The 25,991-nt window shown below is 30.0% G+C and overlaps 2 protein-coding genes across 2 annotated transcripts; one reads left to right on the top strand and one right to left on the bottom strand.

The window, feature by feature from the left end:
• Window positions 1–344: 344 nt before the first annotated feature.
• Window positions 345–4,130, bottom strand: LOC107024198 (F-box protein At-B). Its single transcript, XM_015225119.2, has 4 exons — window positions 3,604–4,130; window positions 2,797–3,005; window positions 2,091–2,181; window positions 345–1,954 (listed from the first exon to the last, which is right to left on the bottom strand). Exons 1-4 carry the CDS (start codon window positions 3,823–3,825, stop codon window positions 653–655), a joined length of 1,824 nt encoding a protein of 607 aa, XP_015080605.1. The 5' UTR covers window positions 3,826–4,130; the 3' UTR covers window positions 345–652.
• An 11,962-nt stretch (window positions 4,131–16,092) lies between these two features.
• LOC107024267 (receptor-like protein kinase BRI1-like 3) lies at window positions 16,093–20,288 on the top strand. Its single transcript, XM_015225215.2, has 2 exons — window positions 16,093–16,226; window positions 16,321–20,288. The coding sequence occupies exon 2, from the start codon at window positions 16,489–16,491 to the stop codon at window positions 20,065–20,067; it is 3,579 nt and encodes a 1,192-aa protein (XP_015080701.1). The 5' UTR covers window positions 16,093–16,226; window positions 16,321–16,488; the 3' UTR covers window positions 20,068–20,288.
• The last annotated feature ends 5,703 nt before the right edge of the window (window positions 20,289–25,991 follow it).

The raw sequence follows: 25,991 nt of genomic DNA, 5'->3' as shown, positions 1-25,991 counted from the left end.
TACAATTTTCCCTTATTTGAAAGTAGATGTATTGCTTTCATGCTCTTATTTAATTTCCATTGTAGCTACATCTTTGCTAGTTTAGGAATCAACTTTATCGAATATAGAAATCAAACTAACTTTGTTAATTTTTTTGTTTTGCCTTAGTATGGAAATGTCAGAAAGTTTTGGTTTTTGTGTTTACAAGTTAGAAGCTTTTAATCAAAGTGCGCTTTGTATAATTGTTCCTTTTTTAACGTTAACTGATTACTAGTTTACGTTCCTTTGTAACCTGCCATTTTAAATACTATTTGGACTTGAAAATTTGTGATATAAATGTTAGTACTACTTTAATAACAAGTATAAAACTATAATTGATCAATGATCATAGTTCATTTAAAACGGTTTAACAGGGTGTTTGTAATTCAAAATGTAGAGAGCAAGCACAATAATGCATATGCCCTAAACTAGGAGAAAAGGCTATAAAATAAAAAAACAAAGTCTGGTTCAAGCATAAATAGAGACACAAAGGAGTGGTTGCAGCAACCCAACATGCATCACCAACTTGTGCTACTCACAATATGAAATGTTACTAGTATGTAAAAAGGAACTTCGCGCATCCAGCCTATCTTGATCTGCTGTATAATGGTCCTCTTATAAAATCCGCCTTCTGTCAATGATGAATAATGATCCGATGAAATTGCCAACCATCATGGCACCCAAATTCGCAGCCATCAAAACACACAACCAGCCAGGGTCGCACATTGCATATTGTGGAGAAATCGTCTCTTTTATTGACTAACAGAGTACCTCCAACACCAAGCCAGCGCAAACCACAGAAAGAAGACATTATCCAATCACCAGACAGACCTCGACATTTATAAAGATCAAGCTTTTGCAGTAGACTAACCTTGTGATTTGGTCTATCCAACAACATCTTCACACCAGCATCTGTCACATGAAAGCAGTACCTTAGAGATAAATCAGTTAATGCTTTAGCAGCAGATGCAATGGTAAAGATAGCTGCATCAGTTATTCCGGGCATGCGACTGACATCCAACAATAATAATGTCTTGCCAATTTTTCCTTCAGCAGAAAATAAACGCTCAATTCCCTTATCAGTTACTCTCTTACAGCCTCTGATGCACAACTGTGTAATGCCCAAGTTTCCCATACCAAGCAAAGCAAGACCCTTGTCGGTGATATCAGCTTCTGCTAAGTTTAGTTTTGTGAGTGTAGTAACTCTTGATATGACAAAGAGACAGGGGTTTCCAATGCTTCTGCACCCACTTGTGTCAAGTACCTCCAACTTACTCAACAAGGACAAACCTTCCAAAGCTTCACTAGTTAGAAGCCTGCATGATAACAACCTTAATTCAATTAGGGACCTTGCAACTCCTCTCATATTATGAAACGCCAAGTCTGATAATAGACATGAATTCAACACTTCAAGTTTCTTCAGTTTCCGGCATGAGTTCAGAATTGTCGAAAACCCAGCATCAGTAACGTTTGCAAACCCACCAAGTTTCACTGATTCCAACCTTCCACAACCTTCAGAAAGAAGGAACATGCCCATATTGTTTACCCTCCTAAATGCAGTGCGATAATTCATACTACTTCGAACAATTGCGAGGGTAATTAGATGCTTGCAGGACTGCACATGCTGCAGTCCAACGTTGGTCAAGTCCTCTATCGTTGGATCCATAAAAGGTCTGTCTTCAAGATCCAGCTCAACCAAAAGAGGAAGAGAATTCACAACTGTCCTGAGAAGACTATCTGATATAACGTCCAAGACAAGAGATAAGCTTTGCAAGTTGAACCAAGGGATATCTCTGATCTTTTCTAACCAATGGACAAATTTGTCTCCCTCAGTTTGCTGTAACTTCAATTTTCTTAAACTCTTGGGCAGAAATAGTTCAAGAGGTCGTATATCAAATACATCAAAGTAGGTCCCTCGGATTTTTATGGACAGCACCTGCAGAAAAGGAAAAAAAAATCATATAACTGACCCTCTAAAGAAGAAACTCTTTGTTTTAAGAGTAATAAGCTTGAAGAGGCACCAGGGACAAATTGAAGAAGAGAAAGGTATGTGAAAGATGAGTATACTTCACCTCTAACAAGGTCAACTTTTGGAGCATTTCTGTAAGTTTGTTCTCGAAAAGTTGTGGATCTTCACTCCCGGCAAATTCAATCAGCAAGGACCTGACTCAGAAAAAGGAAACGAGAAAAAAAGAAAACATACATTGGAAACAAATCTAGAGATAAATGACAAGATTATAGAAGTAACATATTGATGGTGTAACCACAATGGATTTAATTATCCTGTTCCATCGTCTGAAGATGGATACATAGAGTGGAATTAAACAATGCCAAGCACAAAAGCTAATACAGTTCGCAATTTTCTATACCCAAACAACCTAAAGAAATTCAGATACCATCAAGGGTCAACAAAGAAAAAAATCAAATTCAGCCGATAGATGAATTGATTCCCAAATTAACAGATCTGCTTAAGATATATCGGGGAAAAAATACAAATCAGCTTCAGCAAGTTGTAATGTAATGGCTCAAGTTAACTATTAGAACTAAAAAAAATCCATTTTATATAGAGAGAATTTCAGGATAACAACATTCTGAACATCCATTAATGGAGGCAATTGATGCCTTCTAAGCCCTGATAAAATGATTGCAACTAGTACCACTTGTATAGTTTTAACATCAACGACAACAATTTATAAAGCAGTGAAGCATCTTATAACAATTACCTATACATGTGAATAGTCAAAAGTAGCAAAAATGAAGTTTGACATAGCAGAATACCTTAAGTTGGGGCACCTTTCTCTAATTGCACTAAGAATATGGTAAGACACTCTGGAACATTTGAGCAAACTCAATTCTTCGATATGTTCACCAAGAATATTGAAAATGGAGGTGCCATTCTTCAGTTGGAGGCAATCAATAGTTAAACTCTTGGCTCCTTGGACCCTACGTGCTACTTGTTCTAGAGTTTCTTCATCCAGATAATGTCCCTGTAAATCAAAGATACTAGTATTAAAATTTCATCCCAGATGTAGAAATTGCATAAGCATAACTAAAGATGGTTAAATGAAAAATCAATTATGCATCAATACACATTCTCCACATGCATTTTACTCTATTAAGATTCAGGTCAATCTAAATCAACCAGCAATAAACTCAGAATAAATTTTCGCAGTCAAAGCAATCTTAAGATAATCAATCAACTACGTCTACATCCTAAATTAAATGATCTCCTCTACATTAAGTCATGGAGTTTTAATCCACTCTATTCACACTCATTTCATTTCGTAATAATCAATCAAGTATATTAAATCCAACAAAAGATTTTAGATAATCTAGGAAGAACATATTTCACTCAACATTAACTCGACATGATTGAATTGAAATCACTATCTTTTGATAACCGTGGTGTCCGGGACAACTTTCATGCACCAATACATATCACCTCCCAGCAGCAACATAAAGCAAGTAACACCTAGTGTTTGTTAATTTTCTAATTTCATATGTATTATACTCAATCAGGCTGCTAATTAACTCATTTTATCTAACTACATCAATAAAATTAGGGCATTCAATTAGGAGACGTACCGAAAGATCGAGAGACGATAGAGAAGTGAAAACTTGTGCGGCGGCGGAACTGAGAGTCTGAGAGACACAAGCGGCGCTGCAGACAGATTCCAAATCCAGTTTTTCCAATATACAACTTATTACATCGACTGGAAATTTATCTATTGACGGCTCAAAAACGTCATCGGAGCTTCCTGCTCCTCCTTCCTCTCCGGTATGGTGTCTCTTGGCAGTTCCGGCCATAGATGAAACATATACCGAAACCTAATTCCACGATTTCCTGCCATTTTTCCAGCAAAAAGTACAAAAGAAATTGATCAATTCATCATTTGCATTTGCTGAAAACCATTCATAAGTTTCCCTATTTTTCATGGCGAATCCGTATAGCGAAATTCAAAAAATATACTCATGTACATACAATTTTAGATTATCTGGATTGAACCAAATCAGTATACAGTAAATTAGTAAAAAAATTGTGTAGAAAAAGCTAATACATATATATATTAGTAATAACTAATAAATACCACTGTGAATAATAATAGGGAAATGGAGTAATAAATATTTAATTGCTATCTAGTCTAGTTAAAGAAAACACCCGTTGGTATATATATTTCTGACAGATCTATTTAAAATCTAATATGCTAACTTTAGTTTGTGTTTTTATTCAAGGAAATTTTTTTTATGACTATTCTCAATTTGATCAAAAGACAGGTAGATCCTCCTAACTTTTTGACATAATAATAAGATATTATATGTAACTTTAAAGATATAAATTCAAATGTAAATCAATATAAATTGTTTTAAAAATGGATGAATAAAAACCTAATATTTCGATGCAATCAGAAGTCAGATGATTTCGTCTGAAAATAATTTCAGTCTAAATTTTTTTTTTTTGAGTGAAACTTCATTTTTTTATAAAAAAACAGATATAAGATTAGAAATCTAGTGTTTCACTGAAATTTTGAATAGCAATAACTAAATGTATCTTCAAGATTTAACAAGTCATTCAATTATAAAATTAAAAAAAAAAACCAAAAGATTGAAAAAAATTCAAACACATTAGAAGAGATAACAACAACAATTACTAAGTACAAGTTTATCAATAAAACCTGGAAAAATAAGATGTATGAAGAATTTATCTCACCTTTGATAGGGTAGATAAATTATTTGAAATAACTCAAAAGAATATTATATTTCAATCTCCAAAATAGTACCTTGTATATATAGGTGCTACTTCAAAGAACTAATTAATGTAAGCTTGACTTTCTCTCCTAAATAAAATAATGTAAGTTTGACTCAATTAATGATTATCTCCACTTCTAATTGTGGCTCAATTAATGATATATACTATTTCAGTACACTTTTAATTGTAATTCAATTAATGACAGATACTTTTTTTTTATCTATTTTTAATTGTAAGATTATATTTTTCTAAAATTAATTTAATTAATTTTTAAAGTTAAATTGAGTTATATTAAAAATTAATTAAATCTATTTTTTGTGTCAGTTTTTGACTTCTAGCACTATTTGTCATTTCAAAAAAAAAATTAAAATAAGTGAAGTGGTGACAAGGTTAAAAATGACTTAAATTAAGTCAAAATACTCTATTTAGCATGAAAAAACTAAATATGTTAAATCATATATTACTAAAAAAATAAAGTACGTAGTCAGAAAATAGAGCAAATGGATAATAATCACATACTTTTTAAGGTAAAATTATTATTTGTCCCTTGTAAGTATATAAATATAAAAAAATTTCAAATTGATACACTAATATAAGGGTTGATACATTGATTTGATACGTGAGATATATTAATCGTTAAGTAAGATATATTATATTTTATGTATGATATACTAATCTGATGTATATTTTATAAATGATACATTAATTTGATGCGCGAGATTCATTAATTTGATGCGCTGATATATTAATCTGATGCATAAAAATAAAAAATTTTAAAAATTTATATAACTAATAAAGAATAATGATACAAAAACTTAAATGTGAGATTTTCGTCATTTAACCAATTAAATTTGTAGATACGCAATTCTAGCCCACTGGGCTTGGGTTTTATCTTTCACCTATTACATCATTTCAATCCTTTATGATTCAGTTTGCTTATGGGTTAGCATGTGTTATTTCATAATGGGTTAGCTTATGGGTTAGCATGTGTTATTTCATAAATATTAAGATAATATTTATTATTTATAATAATAATATTTTTTTATTTGATTATTTTTAATATATTTATAACATAAATTTAATACGTATTTTAAAGTATAATTTATTATTCACATATTATATAAATTTTATTGATGATTAATATATTTATCACATATTTTAATATATTTATAATATAATGTGTCAATTTCTTACAAAACAAGCCTTATATATTTTTAAAAACAGTTATAATACATATTTATTGCATACATAATTTACTTTAATACATATTACAGATTTAACAAAGTATTGCTATAATGATAATAAATAAAAAGCATCGCTAAAATTAATAATTATTTATTAAACGATATAAATCCAAATAATTTATACTAATTTAATTTTGACCCGTCCATTATTAGTTTGTAACCCAACATTAATTGAAAAAATTATATAAAGTAGGTCATAAAACTCAAACTAATTATATTTTTATACCTCAGTCTAAAGTAATTTTTAGAAAAAATCATTTCTTCAAAAAATAAATGTACAACCCATATCCCTGTATATATCATATATAAGGTATTAACATCATTAAAATTTTTTTCATAAATTACATTAGTCAATGACACTATAAATGCATATGTATATTAGTGTGGTGTCAATAAGGTTTCTTCTTCAAAAGAATAAAACACAACAATGAATGCGATTTATACGTAAATTTCAGTCTCTTCTTATTGTTGAAATTATTTTATTACCCCTTCTGTTTAACTTTATTTTTCAATCTTTTTTAAAAAATTATTTCTTTTATTTATTACTTTTGTCATATAAAGAAATGATAAATATTTTACAATTATATACTCAACATTAATTAAGTTGAGAAAGAAAGATAAATAACGTATTCGACAAATGTGATTTATGTGTAATCCTCAGTCTCTTCTTATTTATTTTGGAAGTTATTTTATCACCTTTCTGTTTAATTTTATTTGTACACTTTTTTAAAAATATATTTATTGCTTTTATTTATTACTTTTATCATATCAAGAAAAGATAATTATTTTTTTTCATTTTATACTCAACATGAATTTTTGATTTATTTATTTTTTAAATCGACGTATCTGAATTGATTAGCTACCTAAAATTAAACTTTATCGGTGAACGTTCAATTATCCAGATTGTTAATCCCTTCCCCTATTTTTCATTTTTTGACGCATGATTTTATTTTTTGTTTTTCAAAAAAAAGGTTGTGGCATTTTAAATTTGAATACTCTTTTGAGATGCTTAAATAGAAAGAGTTGAGAAAGAAATACATAAAACGCTTTCGGCAGATGCTATTTATGTGTAAGTATTAGTTTTTTCTTATTTATTGTTGAAATTACTTTATTACCTTTTTTGTTTAATTTTCTTTTTTCACCATTTTAAAAATAAAATTGTTCTTTTATTTATTACTTTTTTCATCTCAAGAAAAGATAATTTTTTTTTCATCTCAACATTAATTGAATTGAGCTAAATGACGTAATACACATTCAACGGATGCGATGTATAAGTATCATTCACTTTTTATTTATTGTTGAAATTACTTTATTATTCCTTTCGTTCAATTTTATTTGTCCACTATATTAAAATATATTTTTTATCATGTCGAGAAAAGATAATCATTTTTTTATTTTATACTCAACATTAGTTGTTTATTTTTTTGAGAATCGTTGTATCTTAAAGAGTTGCAACATGAAGTTTAACTTTATCAATGAATGTTCGAATCACCAGATTGTTAATTCTTTTCTCTATTTCTTTTTTCTCGGCCCACATTTTTTTTTTGTCTTCTAAATAAAGGTCGTAGCAATTAATAATTGAAAAAAATCTTATTAGATGCCTAAATGGAAAGAGATGAGAAAGAAAGTGATAAAAACGCATTCGATGAATGCAATTTATGTGTAAGTTTCAGTCTCTTTTTATTTATTGTTGAAATTACTTTGTTATCCCTTTCGTTTAATTTTATTATTAAAATATATATTCATTTGTTTTATTTATTATTTTTCTTATATCAGGAAAAGATAATTACTTTTTTCTATTTCATACTCAACATTAATTGCGATGAGTAAGATAACATAAAATTCAATTAGCAAATATAAAAAAGATATATATTTAAAATCATTTTGCTTTTATAAGGTATTTGCTTTATTTCTCCTACATATATTCTTGGGATTAAAGTTTTTTTGGGAAAATTATACTACAAAGCAAATTTATATTATTTAATTACTTATTATAGTTATAGTTTGCTATAAGGTATCACTCGCGACTAACATTATACATTAATTACGTGGGTTGACTTCGAATTTGTATAATTAGTCATGTTTATATATGTATAATACGCCAGAATATACAAATACATGTGTATAATATACAATTATTTAACATATATACATATAAAATTCACCTCTCTCCCACTCTCTGCCCTCTCTCGCTCGCGTCTATCCTACCTCTCCCGATCTCGCTCGTCTCTCTCCTCCCTCTCCCAAACTCGCTTGCCCTATATACAAATGCATATGTATAATATACAATTTTATACATATACAATTCACCTCTCCCACTCTTTGCCCTCTCTCGCTCGCCTCTCTCCTCCATCCTCCCTCTCCCAATATCGCTAGCCTCTCTACTCCCTCTCCCACTCTCGCTTGCAATATATACAAAATACAAATATATAATGTACAATTATCTAATCGATATACATATACAAGTCACCTTTCTCCCACTATTTTCCCCCTTTCTCTCGCCTCTCTTCTCTCTCTTCCAGTCTCGCTCACCTCTCTCCTCCATATAACATATAGTTACGAATTATAATTATCAAATTATAGCTATAAAAAATAATTATACTATCTTTAAATGGATATATGTGAAAGTTCTCCAAGTTCAGGGCTCCAGGCCCAATTAATTTCCAAAATTGAAGTCTAAATATTTCAACTTTTTTTTGTTCAAATCATGCGATAATTCATATTTTCACCGGAAAATCTGATTGAATGGTTGTTTTACTCAATTGCTTACGTGTTAGCTAATAATTTTTCATTCTTATTTGGTTGGGTATAAGAAGTCAAAAAAATTTAATAAAAAAGTCACGAGTTAGTTGGTTATTTAGACCAAGATTAGAAAGGAAAAAAGACGTAGAAAAAGAAGATTAATTAAGACTAATTTCCATATTCATATTACTTTAGAGTTAACAGTGAATTAAAGGCAAAAATGTGTTGGACAGCAGTATACATATGTCTTTTTCTTTTACCCCAATTACGATCATATTTAAATTTCATTTAAACACTCTAGTTATGACATAGTATAACTACACATCTTTTTATTAAATATTTTTTAAACAAATTTAAATATTTTTTTATGAAGATAAGTTATCCACATATTTTTTTTTATATATAACAACATTAATTATAATATGTATAACGTTTTATATATGCATAATCAACATATATGACATATTTTAAACGCTAAATACATTAGAAATCTTATAAAAGCTTTTTCAAGATTAAAATTCGTAGGCACATTTCATAAATATCTCATTAATTAAATTTTATGTAAGAGTACTAATCCAACTAACTTCATTAATCACAAAATTTTGGACACGTGCACAGTATAATTTTGATATTTGAAAAGAACAATTAAATAATAAAAGTATAATATGGAGCCTTTTGAAAACTAAATTGTCGGAAAGTCAAATGTTTGGCAAAATTGGGCCCACAGCCACTCGTGCGCGACTGCCGTGACGCTTATTGGGCCCCCGCCTTTCATTTTTCAAGGAATTAGGTAGCCCTATTGTACTATGGGCCCTCCTCCCCAAAATTAGGATTGTGGGCCCATTTACCCTGTTTATTAGTCTATTTAAATTTATATTAATTTTCGTATTTATGTCACGTAAGGCTCATCGAATGTGATCTTCTTTTATGACTTGGACTCAATATATCAAGGGAATGACACGAGAGTGCATGATCAACACATACCTAAAACGCCTACGTTTTAGTTAGAGTTTATTTAGTTTTTTATAAATCATTGATTTTTTTCATTCTCATTGCATGAACCCAACATGCCTGGTAAAGAATGAAGCAATTTATCATAATTTATAGTTATCTTTTTCATTTTTATAGCTCGAAAATGAGAGATCTAGTTAAGAATCAGAAGAATTTTATCCATTCATTCTTTGGTGTTTGATTTTTTTTTATTTTCACAATTCAAACTCAAAATATTTAATTAAAAATTGAGAGATCTTATCTATCTTATCATAATCATTGATGGTCGATTAAAAATAGTGTTGATGAATATTTCCCTTGATAAATTGTCCAATTTACTTTACTAGACTAGATGAGTTTTGTTCAATTTGATGGAGCATCATTTATCTAATATTATAATCTTTTATTTCTCTCGTTACTAGTATTGTTTTTCTTTTGGCTAGTAGACGACTTTAAAAGCCTATATATACTATGATAATGGGTTCATTTCATTTGGCTAAAGCCACTTAACAAATACTCTTTTCTTTTTCAATTAAAACGTCTTACCTTCTTTTTAATTGCAACAAGAGCTCCTTTTTATATTTAGTAGCTGTTTTCAATTTCAATAGATAAGTGTACGACTATAAAAATTTAAAAACTAAATACATTAAAATTTATATTTATTTATAAACATCATGCTCACTGAAACTAAGATATTTTAATTGAAATCGAGAATATAAGTATAAAAAGGACGGTCCAAAAATCAGGCCGGTTTCTTTGCGAGGATTCCGCTATGTCATAGTGCAACAAATTATATTCAAATAATACTACTTTTTTTTTTCTTCTAACTTTCTTTTACATAGTTTAATTTTTAAGTAATAATTAATTGTCACACCAAACAGATTGCCTCAAGAATTTCCCCAATGTGGGAGTAATCCCAGGAAGATAGATAAAAAAAAAAATAGGGGACTGTCTGTTTCATTGGAATGCTACCAAATATTATTGAGTTTTTGGGTCAGTTTAAATTAATTTAATTTTATAACAATTACGTTTTCTAATCTCTATTTATGATATGTAACTCAGATTTTGGAAGTAAAAAAAAATAAAATCCCAATATATTCTTTTAATTTATAGTATTTTTTAACGTAATTTTAAGATATATATAAACAAATAAATAATTAAAAATATTTACAATATATAATATATCCAAAATCAAAAGGACAACAAAATAAAGAAGTTCGTCTTTCAATGTTCAAATGATTTCATATAAATGAAGACAAATGATATATTTTTCATTGGGTATAAGTTTCGAGTTACTTTATTTATCAAGATTTGTAATATTTTTTATTTCCACAAAAAATAGAACATTAAACCTTGTGACTTTCCCCTATTTTTGCTAATAGTGTTTCGATTCGTTTGTGTGTACCTTGATAAATTCACTAAGATATTTGTTACTTTCCAATAGTATGAATACCTAGTAATTCTATCCACCGCAACTCAAAAAGATACAAAAAAAAAATCACATACTGTGATATTTTTTTGACTTTGCTAAACTTTAAATTTGAAAATCTCATAATTCATTTTTATTTTATTAATTACTAGACTACATTGTTGAAAACGTACACATAGTTGTTGAGTTTTTGGCATTATGTTATGAGGGGGGAATCGAATCTAGTAGTGATAACAAATGGCAAAAGAATGAGTATAAGACAAGAGAATTGGATTCAACTTTGTGGTACTTTATATTCACTCGTGTGACTTTCTTGACAAAAGTGTGTTGTTCCCCCAATTACCACAATTAGTAATTTGGCCACTCCTAATATTTTAAATTTCTCAAAAACTATTTTCTATATATATATATATACAATTAGAAATATGGTACCTACAACTATACAAGTAGTACTCATCATCATCGAGGTTAAAATAAAATAATATCGCGTGAGATGGTTCGATCATTTTTATAATAATTCTTAAATATATTAGTGAAAATGTTAAAAAAAAAAAAGATTGACTTAGACCTAATATTGCATGAAATAGAGTTATCTTAACAATCTTTTGAAACCTATGTATAATTCCTCAATATACATGAGATTACTACGTGAGATGATTCGATCATATTTTACAATAATTCTTAAATACACTAGTGAAGATGTTAAAAAAGGTTAACTTAGACCTAATATCGCATGAAATAGAATTATCTTAACAAACTTTTGAAACCTATGTATAATTCCTCAATATACATGTGATTACCACGAATTGACTAGTGAACAAATACAATAAAATCTTATAAATTATGTGTTTGATTTGAATCCTCACTACTTAAACCCAAAAATAAAGAAGTAAACAACCCTTGAGCAGAAAAAAACAGACTTGTTAATTGTGCCCCCTAAGCATCAAACCCTAGGTTCCGCGCCCCGTGCATTTTTGAATATATAATAAAATACAACAATATATTATATACTTTATTCCAAGAAAATATTCTTTACTATGCTGCTCCACAGCTCGAAAATAAGTTTAAATAAAACATTTTTCCTACACAAGTGGATAAAAAAATGTACGTTTTTAATTCATTAAAAATTAAATATGCTTATTTATGTATTACGATAACAAAAATAATTAGAATATAAGTTTTCTCTATTGGCAAGTGGTAGAATGTTTACAATATTTAAACAATTAAAATTTGTAACACAAGTTACTAATCAGATATTATTTAAGTTAAATAGGAAATTACGACGAAATTTACACTTATTAACGTCTATGGATCTTCAATGGTATTTAGTAAGATTGAAGGCAAATCCATTGACTCTTGACTGATTAATAAGACTGGCAAACATTATCTAATTAATACCATCTTTTTATTTTATTTGGAAACATTATCTACGACAATACAAATTAATGAATAATTTATGAAATAAACTACAAGTTGATATAGAAATTGAGTTAGTAGTACATTTTTTGGTCCCTCTGATGAAAGAAACTTGTGAGTGTTTGACAACTATATTTTTTAAAAAAAAACATTAATTAAAACCATAATTATGAGCATTGAAAGTAGCCAATTAAGACTAATAAGAGACTTCCAAATATCAAATCTAATAAGATCCCATTGAAAATTAAATAAACCCTTTACCTTCCAAGGCTAATGCGACAAAAGCGTGAAAATATTTTTTTTAATAAATATGTGAGAGTTAGAATAAATAAATTTTAAAAATAGAAAAATTAGTTCTTCGATGAGATTTTTTCAGCAATTAATAATTAAGTAGTTATATATGCTAATTTATTTTGTTTTAATTATGTACTTTGTGCTTCATCTTAATATAAACAACATATCTTAATGTACACGACATACATTGGTAGCACATAAAGATATGGCTTCGTAATCGATAAAGTGGATAGAAGTCTTGTATTCAGATTTGAACGGTCATCTATCAAAATTTTGATACACAAAGTTGTATTATTATTATTATAATTTATATCGATATAAACGATAATAAATATCTCATAAAAATAATCAAAATACGCATAAGCTGACGTAAACCTCGCAAATATTAAAAAAGAAAAGAAGATAGATGTTATGTTGCATTGATAACGAAGACAAAAGAGATGAACATAATGAAATTAAAGTAAATTAAAGAGGTGGAGTTGCCTCTCGTGCACTCAAAAACTTTCTAACAACCACACACCAAACTACGAAATTTACTACACAAATATAAGAAAACACATATATTTTTCTTTGCATTGAAAATGCTCCCTTTAATTATTAATACAAAATTATTCACAGACGTAGCTGCCCCGCAACCAACTCCCACACGTTCATCCAAAGGTGGATAATTCTTAATTAATTAAAATCAGTATTGTATGAAACACTAATTTAAAATAAATATATGAAACAAAAATTTCACACATATTGAAATCATTTCATTAATAATAAAATACACATTTTAAAGTTATATTATTATTAAATATAGAAATATGTTTTTTTTTAGTGTGAATAGAATTATCAAAAAAATCAGATAAGGAAATAATAATTCTTTTCCTTCAACAATATTTACATATTTAGAGTCAAAATTTTAAAGCGTGAACAACAAAACATGATAACTTAACTGTCTGCATTAGAAATAAAACAACATAAATGCATTTGACTCCCGTAGATACTATGCAAACTGTTTTTATCAAATAAATTATTTATATTTAAAAAATTCATATTGATTAATATGGAATACACGTACTAAACACGTGCTCAGAAAATAGTTTATATAAATAAATTTTCCAAAAATGTTATAACATAGAATTTGAATAAAAGGCAAATGATCATATATGTTAAGAAAATGTATGCTAGACTTAAATCGATCTTAAAAAGGTAGTTCATGTGATTAGGATTGTCCAAAAGTAATTAAAGAAACAATACTTTATTTTCCTCCGATGACTCTTACACGTTTATTGCTAAATCTTTAAGACATGAACAATAAAATACGATAATTTTATGAACAATAAAACACGATAATTTTATGACCGTCTGCCAGTATAAACAAAACAATGTAAATATATCCAACTCCAGTAATATATGACACATATTGTTGGAAACAAAACATTATAAGTTTGTTTGACTCCACTCTCCAGTATTATAACACGTAAACTATTTTTATCAACATATTATGAAACGTTTCACATTGGTGTGGGATGGTGCAATTAACTTCCTTGCGTAATCTTGAGCAATACATGTGTCAAGCACATGTCAACCACTAGTTTAATATAAACATGTTCTTCGAAGATGTTTTAATATAAAGTTTGAATAAAAGATAAATGATCATATATGTTAAAGAAAATGAATAATAGAATTAAATCAATCATAAAAGTTAGTTCATGTGATTAGAATTGTCTAAAATTAGTTGAGGAAATAATAATTTATTTTCCTTCAATGACATTTACAGGTTTATAACTAAATTTGTAAAGCATGAACAATAATTGAACACGATAATTTGACCTACAAAATAGCATAAATACGTCTGACTCCAATAATATACGACGTAAAATACTGAAAATAAAACAACGTAAATTCTTTTGACTCCAAGTAATATTTCACACAAACTATTTTATGAACATATTATGGACGATTCACATTGTTGTGGGATGGTGCAATTAAATTTCTTGCTTAATCTTGAGCAATACACGTGTCAAGCACGTGTAAACATGTTCTTTAAAGATGTTTTAATATAAAATTTGAATAAAGATAAATGATCATATATGTCAAAGAAAATGAATAATAGATTTAAATCAACCATAAAAGTTAGCTCATGTGATTACAATGTCTAAAATTAGTTGAGGAAAGAATAATTTATTTTTCTTCAATGGCACTTACACATTTATAACTAAAACTTTTAACGCATGAACAATAAAACACGATAATTTGACCACTTTATAGCATAAACAAAATAACATAAATATATCTAACTCCAAAAATATACAACATAAATTGCTGAAAACAAAACAACATAATTTTTTTTGACTCCAGTAATATTACATGCAAACTATTATTGTCAACATATTATAGACGTTTCACATTAGTGTGGTATGATACAATTAATTTCTTGCTAGTTTAAGTAATATTTTCACCTTATAAAATTAGCTTTTAATTTTGAGTTAGCTTCTTTTTATTACAATATCACATCTAAATTCATTTGATTTCTCAATTTAGCTAGTGTCAAAAATTCTATTTTATATTATACATGTTTGAGTTGATAGATATAGATATACAAAGACAAATGGACAATGAAAGTCCTATGTTAATATGAAATTTATCTCGATCATCCTAACTAATTTTTTGAATTAAGTTAAATCTTGAAATTCATCATCTTCAACCAATGAAAGCATTTAACCAATATTTGTCTTTTGTGTCCACCTTACAAAAAGCTAAGATGGGGTCCACCACACCCTAATTAAAGTGATTAAGCAAAAGAAAGGGGAAAAAAAGAGAATCAAATCCCAAGTTTGACTGGACCCAAATATGAGAGAAAAGCAGCATATTTCTTATCAAAAAATAAATTAAAATAGACTATAGAGTCATGAGGTGCCTCTTGATGAATGTTAATAAAAAACAAAGCAAAGAGAGATAGCAAACTCCACACACAAAAAAAGTGCTAATTCTATTCATTCATCTTCACCAATTTCCCCTTCATTTTCTTTCTACTTTAAAACATTCTTTCAACAATTTTTACTTAGTTAAGTTTTGCAGAAACTTTGTTGTACCTCTTGAATTGATGTTTATGTTATAGTAAACACATTTTTTCATGAACTTCCTGTGACCAGCCGACAATTGTGTCTGAACATCGTACTCTACCCCTTGCCACCCACCACCCCACTCACACCCACCCCACATCAAGAAACCTCTTCTTCACTACTGGGGTACTGTTGTTTGTACAAGCAAAACACCTGCAGCAGCTGTCATACCAAAAATCCTCTCTTTTTAACAAACTCAAGATTGTGACTTGAAAATACCCATCAAGAATCTGGTGAAGTTTTTGTCTTTACATTCATTTCTTGATTTTCCATCATTTCTGGAGCTCTTTTATTCACTCTGTTTGGTTTTTCATTATTAATGGACAGGTTTTCTTGAAGATTTGGAGATTGTAGGATGGAGGGGTGTTCTTAAATAGATTAAAGAATTGATTTTTATGCAGTTGGTTGGTGGTGGTGTTTGTTTTCAGCAAGATGAGCTATAAAAGATTCTAAAGAATTGATTTTTATGCAGTTGGTGGTGTTTTTTACAGCAATATGAGTCATAAAAGATGCCATGAATATTTTTCACTAAATGGGGTGTTGAAAAATGTTGTCTTTATGATAATACTTCTGAGTAGTAGTTTTTTGGTGGTGGTATCAAATGCAAGAAAACTGGCTGAAAATGATCAAGTAGGGAGGTTAATAGCCTTCAAGAAGTCCTCTGTTGAATCTGATCCAAATGGATTCTTGAATGAATGGACTTTATCTTCTTCAAGTCCTTGTACTTGGAATGGGATTTCATGTTCAAATGGTCAAGTTGTTGAGCTTAATCTGTCTAGTGTTGGGCTTAGTGGTCTTCTTCACCTCACTGATCTCATGGCCTTGCCTACTTTGCTCAGAGTTAATTTCAGTGGCAACCATTTCTATGGCAATCTTTCCTCAATAGCTAGTTCTTGTAGCTTTGAGTTTCTTGATTTATCAGCTAATAATTTCTCTGAGGTTCTTGTTTTAGAGCCTTTGTTGAAGTCCTGTGATAACATTAAGTACCTAAATGTCTCTGGGAATTCAATTAAAGGGGTTGTTCTGAAGTTTGGACCTTCACTATTGCAGCTTGACTTATCAAGTAACACCATTTCAGATTTTGGCATTTTAAGTTATGCACTGTCCAACTGCCAGAATTTGAATCTCCTTAATTTCTCCTCAAATAAGATTGCTGGCAAGCTAAAAAGCTCCATTTCTTCTTGCAAGAGTCTATCTGTTCTTGATCTTTCGCGTAATAACTTAACTGGAGAACTCAATGATCTTGATCTTGGGACTTGTCAAAATCTCACTGTCCTAAATTTGTCTTTCAACAACCTTACCTCAGTTGAGTTTCCACCCTCTTTGGCAAATTGCCAGAGCCTCAATACACTGAACATTGCCCATAATTCGATCCGAATGGAGATTCCTGTCGAGTTATTGGTGAAGTTGAAGAGCTTGAAGCGATTGGTGCTAGCCCACAATCAGTTTTTTGATAAAATTCCATCAGAATTGGGGCAGAGTTGCAGCACACTTGAGGAGCTTGATCTTTCTGGAAACCGGCTTACTGGTGAACTTCCTTCAACTTTTAAATTGTGTTCCTCACTTTTCAGTCTCAACCTTGGTAACAATGAGCTATCGGGTGATTTCTTGAATACTGTTATCAGTTCATTGACAAATCTTAGGTATCTTTACTTGCCATTCAATAACATAACTGGTTATGTACCAAAGTCTTTGGTAAACTGTACAAAACTTCAGGTGCTCGACCTCAGTTCCAACGCGTTTATCGGGAATGTACCTTCAGAGTTTTGTTTTGCAGCCTCAGGCTTTCCACTGGAGACGATGCTATTAGCCAGTAATTATCTTACTGGAACTGTGCCTAAACAGCTTGGACATTGTAGGAACCTCAGGAAGATTGATCTCAGCTTCAATAACTTGATTGGTTCGATCCCACTGGAGATATGGAACCTTCCAAATCTTTCGGAATTAGTAATGTGGGCGAATAATCTCACAGGTGAAATTCCTGAGGGCATTTGCATCAATGGTGGAAACCTTCAAACACTCATACTCAATAACAATTTCATCTCAGGGACACTTCCACAGTCCATTTCCAAATGTACCAACTTGGTTTGGGTTTCGTTGTCCAGTAATCGACTGTCTGGAGAGATACCACAAGGAATTGGGAATCTTGCAAATCTTGCTATCCTTCAGTTAGGTAATAATTCACTTACTGGACCGATCCCTCGAGGATTAGGTTCATGCAGGAACTTGATATGGCTAGATTTGAATAGCAATGCTCTAACAGGTTCAATCCCCCTTGAGCTTGCTGATCAAGCCGGTCATGTAAATCCGGGAATGGCTTCCGGAAAACAGTTTGCTTTTGTGAGAAATGAAGGTGGAACTGAATGTAGAGGTGCTGGTGGACTGGTTGAGTTCGAGGGTATCCGTGAAGAGAGGCTTGCGATTTTGCCTATGGTTCATTTCTGTCCATCAACTCGGATCTATTCTGGCAGGACGATGTACACCTTCACGAGCAATGGGAGCATGATTTACCTTGATCTTTCCTACAATTCTTTATCAGGAACTATTCCTGATAATTTAGGTTCATTGAGCTTCCTTCAGGTTCTGAATTTGGGACACAACAATTTTACCGGAACCATTCCGTTCAACTTTGGAGGTCTAAAGATAGTTGGAGTTCTTGATCTGTCACATAACAGCCTACAGGGATTCATTCCACCCTCGTTAGGAGGCCTTTCATTTCTTAGTGATCTTGATGTTTCAAACAACAACTTATCGGGAACGATTCCTTCTGGTGGACAGCTGACTACATTTCCAGCTTCAAGATATGAAAACAATTCAGGCCTTTGTGGCGTCCCCCTTCCTCCTTGTGGCTCGGGCAACGGACACCATTCATCGAGTATTTACCATCATGGGAATAAGAAGCCTACAACTATAGGAATGGTGGTTGGTATTATGGTCTCTTTTGTATGTATTATCCTACTTGTTATTGCCCTTTATAAGATTAAAAAGACTCAGAATGAGGAGGAGAAGAGAGATAAATACATTGATAGCCTTCCAACTTCTGGCAGTAGCAGCTGGAAACTATCAACCGTTCCCGAGCCTCTAAGCATTAATGTGGCAACATTTGAAAAACCATTGAGGAAGCTGACCTTTGGTCATCTTCTAGAAGCGACCAACGGGTTCAGCTCTGAGAGCATGATTGGCTCTGGAGGTTTTGGTGAAGTCTATAAGGCTCAGCTGAGAGATGGCAGTACTGTCGCAATCAAGAAGCTCGTGCACGTAACAGGTCAAGGAGACAGAGAATTCATGGCTGAAATGGAGACTATTGGAAAAATCAAACATAGAAACCTTGTCCCTTTGTTGGGGTATTGCAAGATTGGGGAGGAAAGGCTTCTCGTATACGAATACATGAAATGGGGAAGTCTTGAATCTGTTCTTCATGATGGCGGGAAAGGAGGGATGTTTCTTGATTGGCCAGCTAGAAAGAAAATCGCGATAGGATCAGCAAGAGGGTTAGCATTTCTTCACCACAGCTGCATACCACACATAATTCATCGCGATATGAAGTCCAGTAATGTACTTTTAGACGAAAACTTTGAGGCGCGAGTTTCTGATTTTGGAATGGCAAGGCTGGTAAATGCTCTGGATACTCATTTAAGTGTGAGTACACTTGCTGGTACTCCAGGTTATGTTCCTCCAGAGTACTACCAAAGTTTCAGGTGCACCGCGAAAGGGGACGTGTACAGTTATGGTGTCATACTGTTGGAGCTTCTTTCAGGGAAAAGGCCAATAGATCCCCGTGTATTCGGTGATGATAACAATCTTGTTGGATGGGCAAAGCAACTTCATAATGAGAAAAGAAGTCACGAGATTCTTGATCCTGAGCTAATAACAAATCTATCTGGTGATGCTGAACTCTATCATTACTTGAAAGTTGCATTTGAATGCCTCGATGAGAAATCTTACAAAAGGCCAACAATGATACAAGTGATGACCAAGTTTAAAGAAGTACAAACTGATTCAGAAAGCGATATTCTTGATGGCATTTCAGTGAAAGGTTCTATACTCGAGGAATCGCAAGAAAGGGAACCGTAAATCAATGATATTTGATCTTTTTGTGGTTAGAATTCTCTTCTTTTTTTCTCTTTTTCGCCTCATGGATAGTAGTAAAAGCTTTTATCTTTAATGGTTCTTCACCATTGAGATCGATAAGAGTTTATACTTCAGATTTTGCCTACTGTGTAAATATTAGAACACGACTATGAATGGGAGATGTGAAGATGTTTTTATATGAATGTCCAATGAATTTCCCTTTATCTGTTCTGTTTTCATTGATAAAATTTGACATTACTATTTTGTCTGCCTTAACAGTGTTGCTCGGAACCTCCAAAAATCGTGCAGGCTATTGTATTGGATACTCCAAAGGATCCAACACGAGTACCATAAAATTTTTGGAGGATCAGAGCAACATAGTCGTAACTTGTAACCAACTGATATGTAGCTAAAGCTCAGATTTAAAACCTTTTAAAGCTACTCATCTAATGTTTAACCTATACTTCCAATATTTTTGTTTTCTGTTGGAAAAAAAAAACAGCATATAGATATAACAACCAAGAAGCCCTTTTAGATGTCTACCATAACGCAAACTTAAGGCAACTTGTCTATATATAACAATCATCGAAAGTCGTAATTAGTAAAGTTATTGTCGTGACATAGATCCTAGTGGTCCGACCATGCACTGACTGCCCCTTTTCTTATTCTCTGTAATAACATACACATATAACAATCAAATTTTCTTTGAAATCGACTTTTCATGATATGTTAAATAATGTATTGTCTACAAACAATATTGTTATGGAGAAATTCGATTGTATTAAAATGGTAAATTATCAAAATAATTTCTTTTTCTATTATTACTTCCTTAAACTTCAAGAAAATAACTTGGTTTTGTAAAAAGACTACTGATTATGCTTTTTTTTGTTCTTATTTGGACAAAAACTTTGGATAAGCTGCTTTTTACAGCTCATCAAATTGCTTATCCTTTTTGTTTAATCATAATTCATAACTAATAAAGTCATAAAAACGCCGTCAATCGTGGTTATGATCAACATTTTGATTCCATTTTTTGTTTGTTTATAGTCACAAGATCCTTTATCTAGAATCAATCAAGACATTCATAACCAAGGGGCAATTACACGATTATCGGTAAGATTCGATAAAATTCAGTAATTGTAATTTAAATAGGATATACGCATAAATTTCAATTTGGGAATTCGCACTTCCATTTATAACTTTTACTTTCTCTTTATTAAAAGGAAAGCTACAAACATGTCTACAGATTCATTAAAACTCAATAATTTTGATCTAAACTATAAAAAGTTTGCTTAATATATTACTTTTTAAAAATGTAATTAGGCAGGTATAGAAGATATCCCATTCAATACTGTGGATGAATTATCCTTAGGAGTAAGTTATTGACTTTATTAGGCTTTTATAGCTTATTTGACTTTAATGGAAGGTAGTTCCATGATTTTGGCATATGATATTTTTAAAATGGATAATTTTAATATAATAAATTCATGTTGGATGGCATTATTTTCAAAAAAGTGTCATTCAAAAGTTACATATTTGCACTCATATATCTTTTGAGATTTTTTCTTATAAATATTTCCAAATAAGAAAATATAGAATTTTACATCTTTTTCTATTTTATTTTGTTGACAACTTAAATCTAATTGGATTCACGATCCCAAGTTGATGAAACTCTAAAGTAATTTGTAAAGAAATAAAAATATTAATATCTAAATTCTTAGTCTGCGTTGCAATTTCACATAATCACATTGTATCAAAATAGAGCAAAGGTCAAATCTCATTAAAGGCTTGCCTCTTCCTTCTTTTTTCATCTTTTTATCTAGGTCCGCTCCATTTTTCAAAAGAATTTCTACGATATTAATTTCAAATAAGTTAAGATTGAATATATATGTATATATATATACACACGGTTCTTCAGTTAAGATCATTTCATATCATTATAATGACAAGATAAAAATGACAATAAGTTAAATATACATATAATTTTGTATGTGTAAGCTTGCTCATATTGCTGATTCAAATATAAAAAAATTTATTAATAAGCTAATAAATCAGTATAACTTATCGATCCATAATGAATTTAACTGACCACATTAATGTAATGAAAATATCACATGGCTAGGCCCCAATTTCCAACACTAAAGAAACAAGCTAAGAAATTTGAAGAGATTTGGAGAAGAAAATGTAGGGGAAAATTGATCAAAGTTATAATGACACATGAGTATCATTGCAATTGCCAATTGGTGGTCCTAAAAGGAGTTTCATAGATGGTCATCATTAGCTAATTGACACTAAAGTTCAATAGTGGTGTAATCCATTCTATTTTGTCCTAAAAATAGTGATTAAAAGTTTTGATTTGCCATATCAATTATACAAGCTTTGACTTTACCTTTATCTTACTTTTACGTTAATTGATTGAATGATAACTATATCTTGTCACGTAAATTGATCGTTAAATTTTACTTATAACTTTTAACATAAATTTCTCAATTGAAATAACAAAAAATTGAATTGAGATAAAGATAAAATAAGAGAATGGATACAAATTATATTTATAACATATGATCTTGATCTTTTGGCTCGTCTTCATAAATTAATTTTTCCGGTAAAATAGAAGTTTGAAATATCTCAATATAATAACATTACTAAATTGTTCACAAGTCAATATAACTAAAACTCATACCCGATAAACATTATACATCATCTTCATCGTTAGTAACTTTTTGAAATCCCTCAAACTCTTGCGATGTAAAATTAAGTTATGCTCACATAAAAACTTAAACTTGTGTTCGATAGTTAACACTCGCCATATTTTAGAAACTGAGTTAAATGGGATCATAAATTAAAGATCACCCTTTATGGTATCCTTTTGGTAATCAAGCCCATTAACAAGTGGGCTTATACAAACATTCGATTTCGATAAACAGTTTGGGCTTACTAACCTTAATAAGCCGGCCCACTAGAAAAATGTGAAGCTTCAAAATTCTTCTTTTCACCAAACAAGTTCATAATAAAAAAGGTAACTTTCACATATAGCAAATAAAAAATTCATATTTGTATGTTATAGCAAAGTTTGCATAATTGCGCTCCATAGCAAACATAGAAACTGTATAATTCGCTATACATATACAGTTGAAGCAAATTGTATAAAACAAAGTGTATAAAACAAGAAAAAAAATGACACTTGGGCAGGGAACTGTATAAAAATGAAGTGTATAAAACGAATTGTATTATTATAAGTGTATAGGACGAAAATATATGTACTTGCATGTGTATATACAATTTTCTCATGCTTTATACAAACAGAAACGCAATTTATACATATCGCTTCTGTTTGTATAAGTGAGAAAGGCGAGGGTGGCGAGCGAGATTTGGGAGAGTGGCGAGCGAGATCTGAAAGACGGGAGAGAGGGGAACAAAAATATATGTATTTATACAATTTTCTCTGCTTTATACAATTAGAAACAATTTTTATACACTTGTGTTTGTATAAAAAGTGAGAAAGCGAGCGAGAGATTGGAGGAGAGTGGCGAGTGAGATACTTGGGAGAGAGGCGCCTGACAAATTTTTGCAAGCGTTTGCTATGGAGCACAATTAAATCAAACCCTAGCTACTCCATTTATTTTATGTTATTAATTTGCTATTATATACAATTTTCCCTAATAAAAATCATTTGTTTAAATATTAAATTCTAACTCATAAAATCTAATTTAGATATGTTATATCAAAATAATTAACAAGTAGGGAGGAAATTGTAGCTGGAAACATTAAAGGCTATTTTTTGGATACAAATAAACAAACGTTTGACAATTCATTTAAGAAAGGGAAAAGGGAATAAAATTACCCTTCAATAATAGAAAATGAAATAATTTTTCCTTCCATTTGAATTTGATCCAAAATATGCTTTTATTGTTAGTAGATCGATTCAAATTTAAGATATATTCGATTTTAAATAACTATTATCAACTCCAGTCTCTAATAATTTAAAAATAGCGGAAAACTGCCGGTGGGCATTATTTATTTTTACTATTTAGAAACATATGTTTGTTGCGTGTGTTTATTAAATCATTGTCAAGATTTAATTGTCTTAATCATTTTTGGAAGATTATTCTATTAGAATTGAATTAAAAATATAAAAAATATATACCTCTTTAATAATTGTGTACTGCTGTACAGTGGAAGGATAGAGTTGTGTGAGTATAAAAAAGACAAAGAATTGGTCTAAAATAAATAACCTCTACTGACTGGGTCTACCAAATGCCAAACATTGGACTGCCATTCAATAAACAAAACAAATAGGTACTCCAATAAATAAAATAACATTATTGCATCATGCTTTATCGAAAATATTCTATTTATCTATAAAATATAAATAAGATATGAATATTCACTATTTTTTCACATCTCATTGATTAAGTTATTGTTGTTGCTGTTCTAAAATGTAATGTCCTGTGACACTGTTTATTTATAGGGAAGGAGTCGAATTCAAAATCTTCAGTTCAAATTTTAAATATATATTTAAATTCATTCAGTATATATAGATAGTTTATTCGTAATCTTGTAAGGAAAAAAATATGAGTCTTTATTTATAAGTCAATAATCTGTTCTAGTATATCGTTTGTTCATAAATCAGACTATTCTGTTGTTGTTTTTGCTCCGTCTTGATAGGGTTCGACACTGTCTTTTTTGTTACTTACTATATTTCTTTCATTGTCTCCTTCTTCTTCACTTAGATCGACGATCTTTCAAAAATAAATCCATCTTCCTTCATAAGATAGTGGTTATATTTGATTATATTTTATGTACTCTTTCCAAATTCCACTAGATATATTATATTTATTGTTATTGTAGTGATAAGTCGTAATTAAATTAAATTTTTAACTCTGTCTCTGCTTATTTTGAAGGAATAAAGGTCTAAAAAAATATTTCAATTTTGATCGAATTTGCTGTTACGATACTAATTTTTTCATGAGGATCTATTACCTCCCTAGACTATTCAATACCGTATTTTAAATGTATATATTTGTCCACGTAAATATTAAAGATAATATAAAATTATAAATAATATTATATCCACATAGACGTATATATATCTTTAAAATATATTATTAAATAGTTCAAAAAAATAATATAACATATTTTCTAGACCCTTATCCCCTATTTGAATTTTGAAGTGTCTCCGCAGATGATGGAGAGGTGACAATCTGCACATGACATTAGGACTTTGGAGATGATTAGTACTACATATAAATTAAGAAATCTAATGGCCTAATTGTCAGTTGTTAATGATAATGCATCCTAATTAGTACTAATTATAAAATTATATGTCAGAAAAATAATTCGACTCATTGTTTGGTTCCATAATGAAACCCCCAATTGTCATGTTATTATCACTAACAAACAAAAATGTTAATTTTGCTTTGTCTTTTCTTTATTTAAACTATACTTACTCTAATAGATTCCACTAATTAATTAGTTGTATTATAAATTTCCTTTTCCATGTGATAATCCCTAGGTTAATACTACTACATACACTAATTTATTAGTGCTACATCAATCTATTCATACATACATTAATTGCTTATCTTTTGTTTTTGTTTTATTACTTTTTTTCTTTTTCTTTATCTCTATTTTATTTATATTTTTATTGGACCGTCTATATTATAATCCTTTTCAAAACTTTATTAACGTATAATATTTAATACGTTAGATTATTTTTTTTATTTCTCACTACCAATTCCAACTTTTCGAGTAGTGTTTGGACATGATTTAATTGAGATTTTTTTAAAAAAATATTCTCTAAAATTAAAGTTAAAAGAATATTTGAAAGTTGAAGGCACATTTTAAAATAAAATAATTTCTATATAGCAAATTGAAAATTGAAATCATGGATTAGTTCGGTAAATGATTAGAATAATTTTAAAAAT

This window comes from Solanum pennellii, chromosome 7, assembly GCF_001406875.1.
Source record: "Solanum pennellii chromosome 7, SPENNV200".
NCBI classification, from domain to species: Eukaryota; Viridiplantae; Streptophyta; class Magnoliopsida; order Solanales; family Solanaceae; genus Solanum; species Solanum pennellii.
This window is presented reverse-complemented; position numbering and strand designations above follow the sequence as displayed.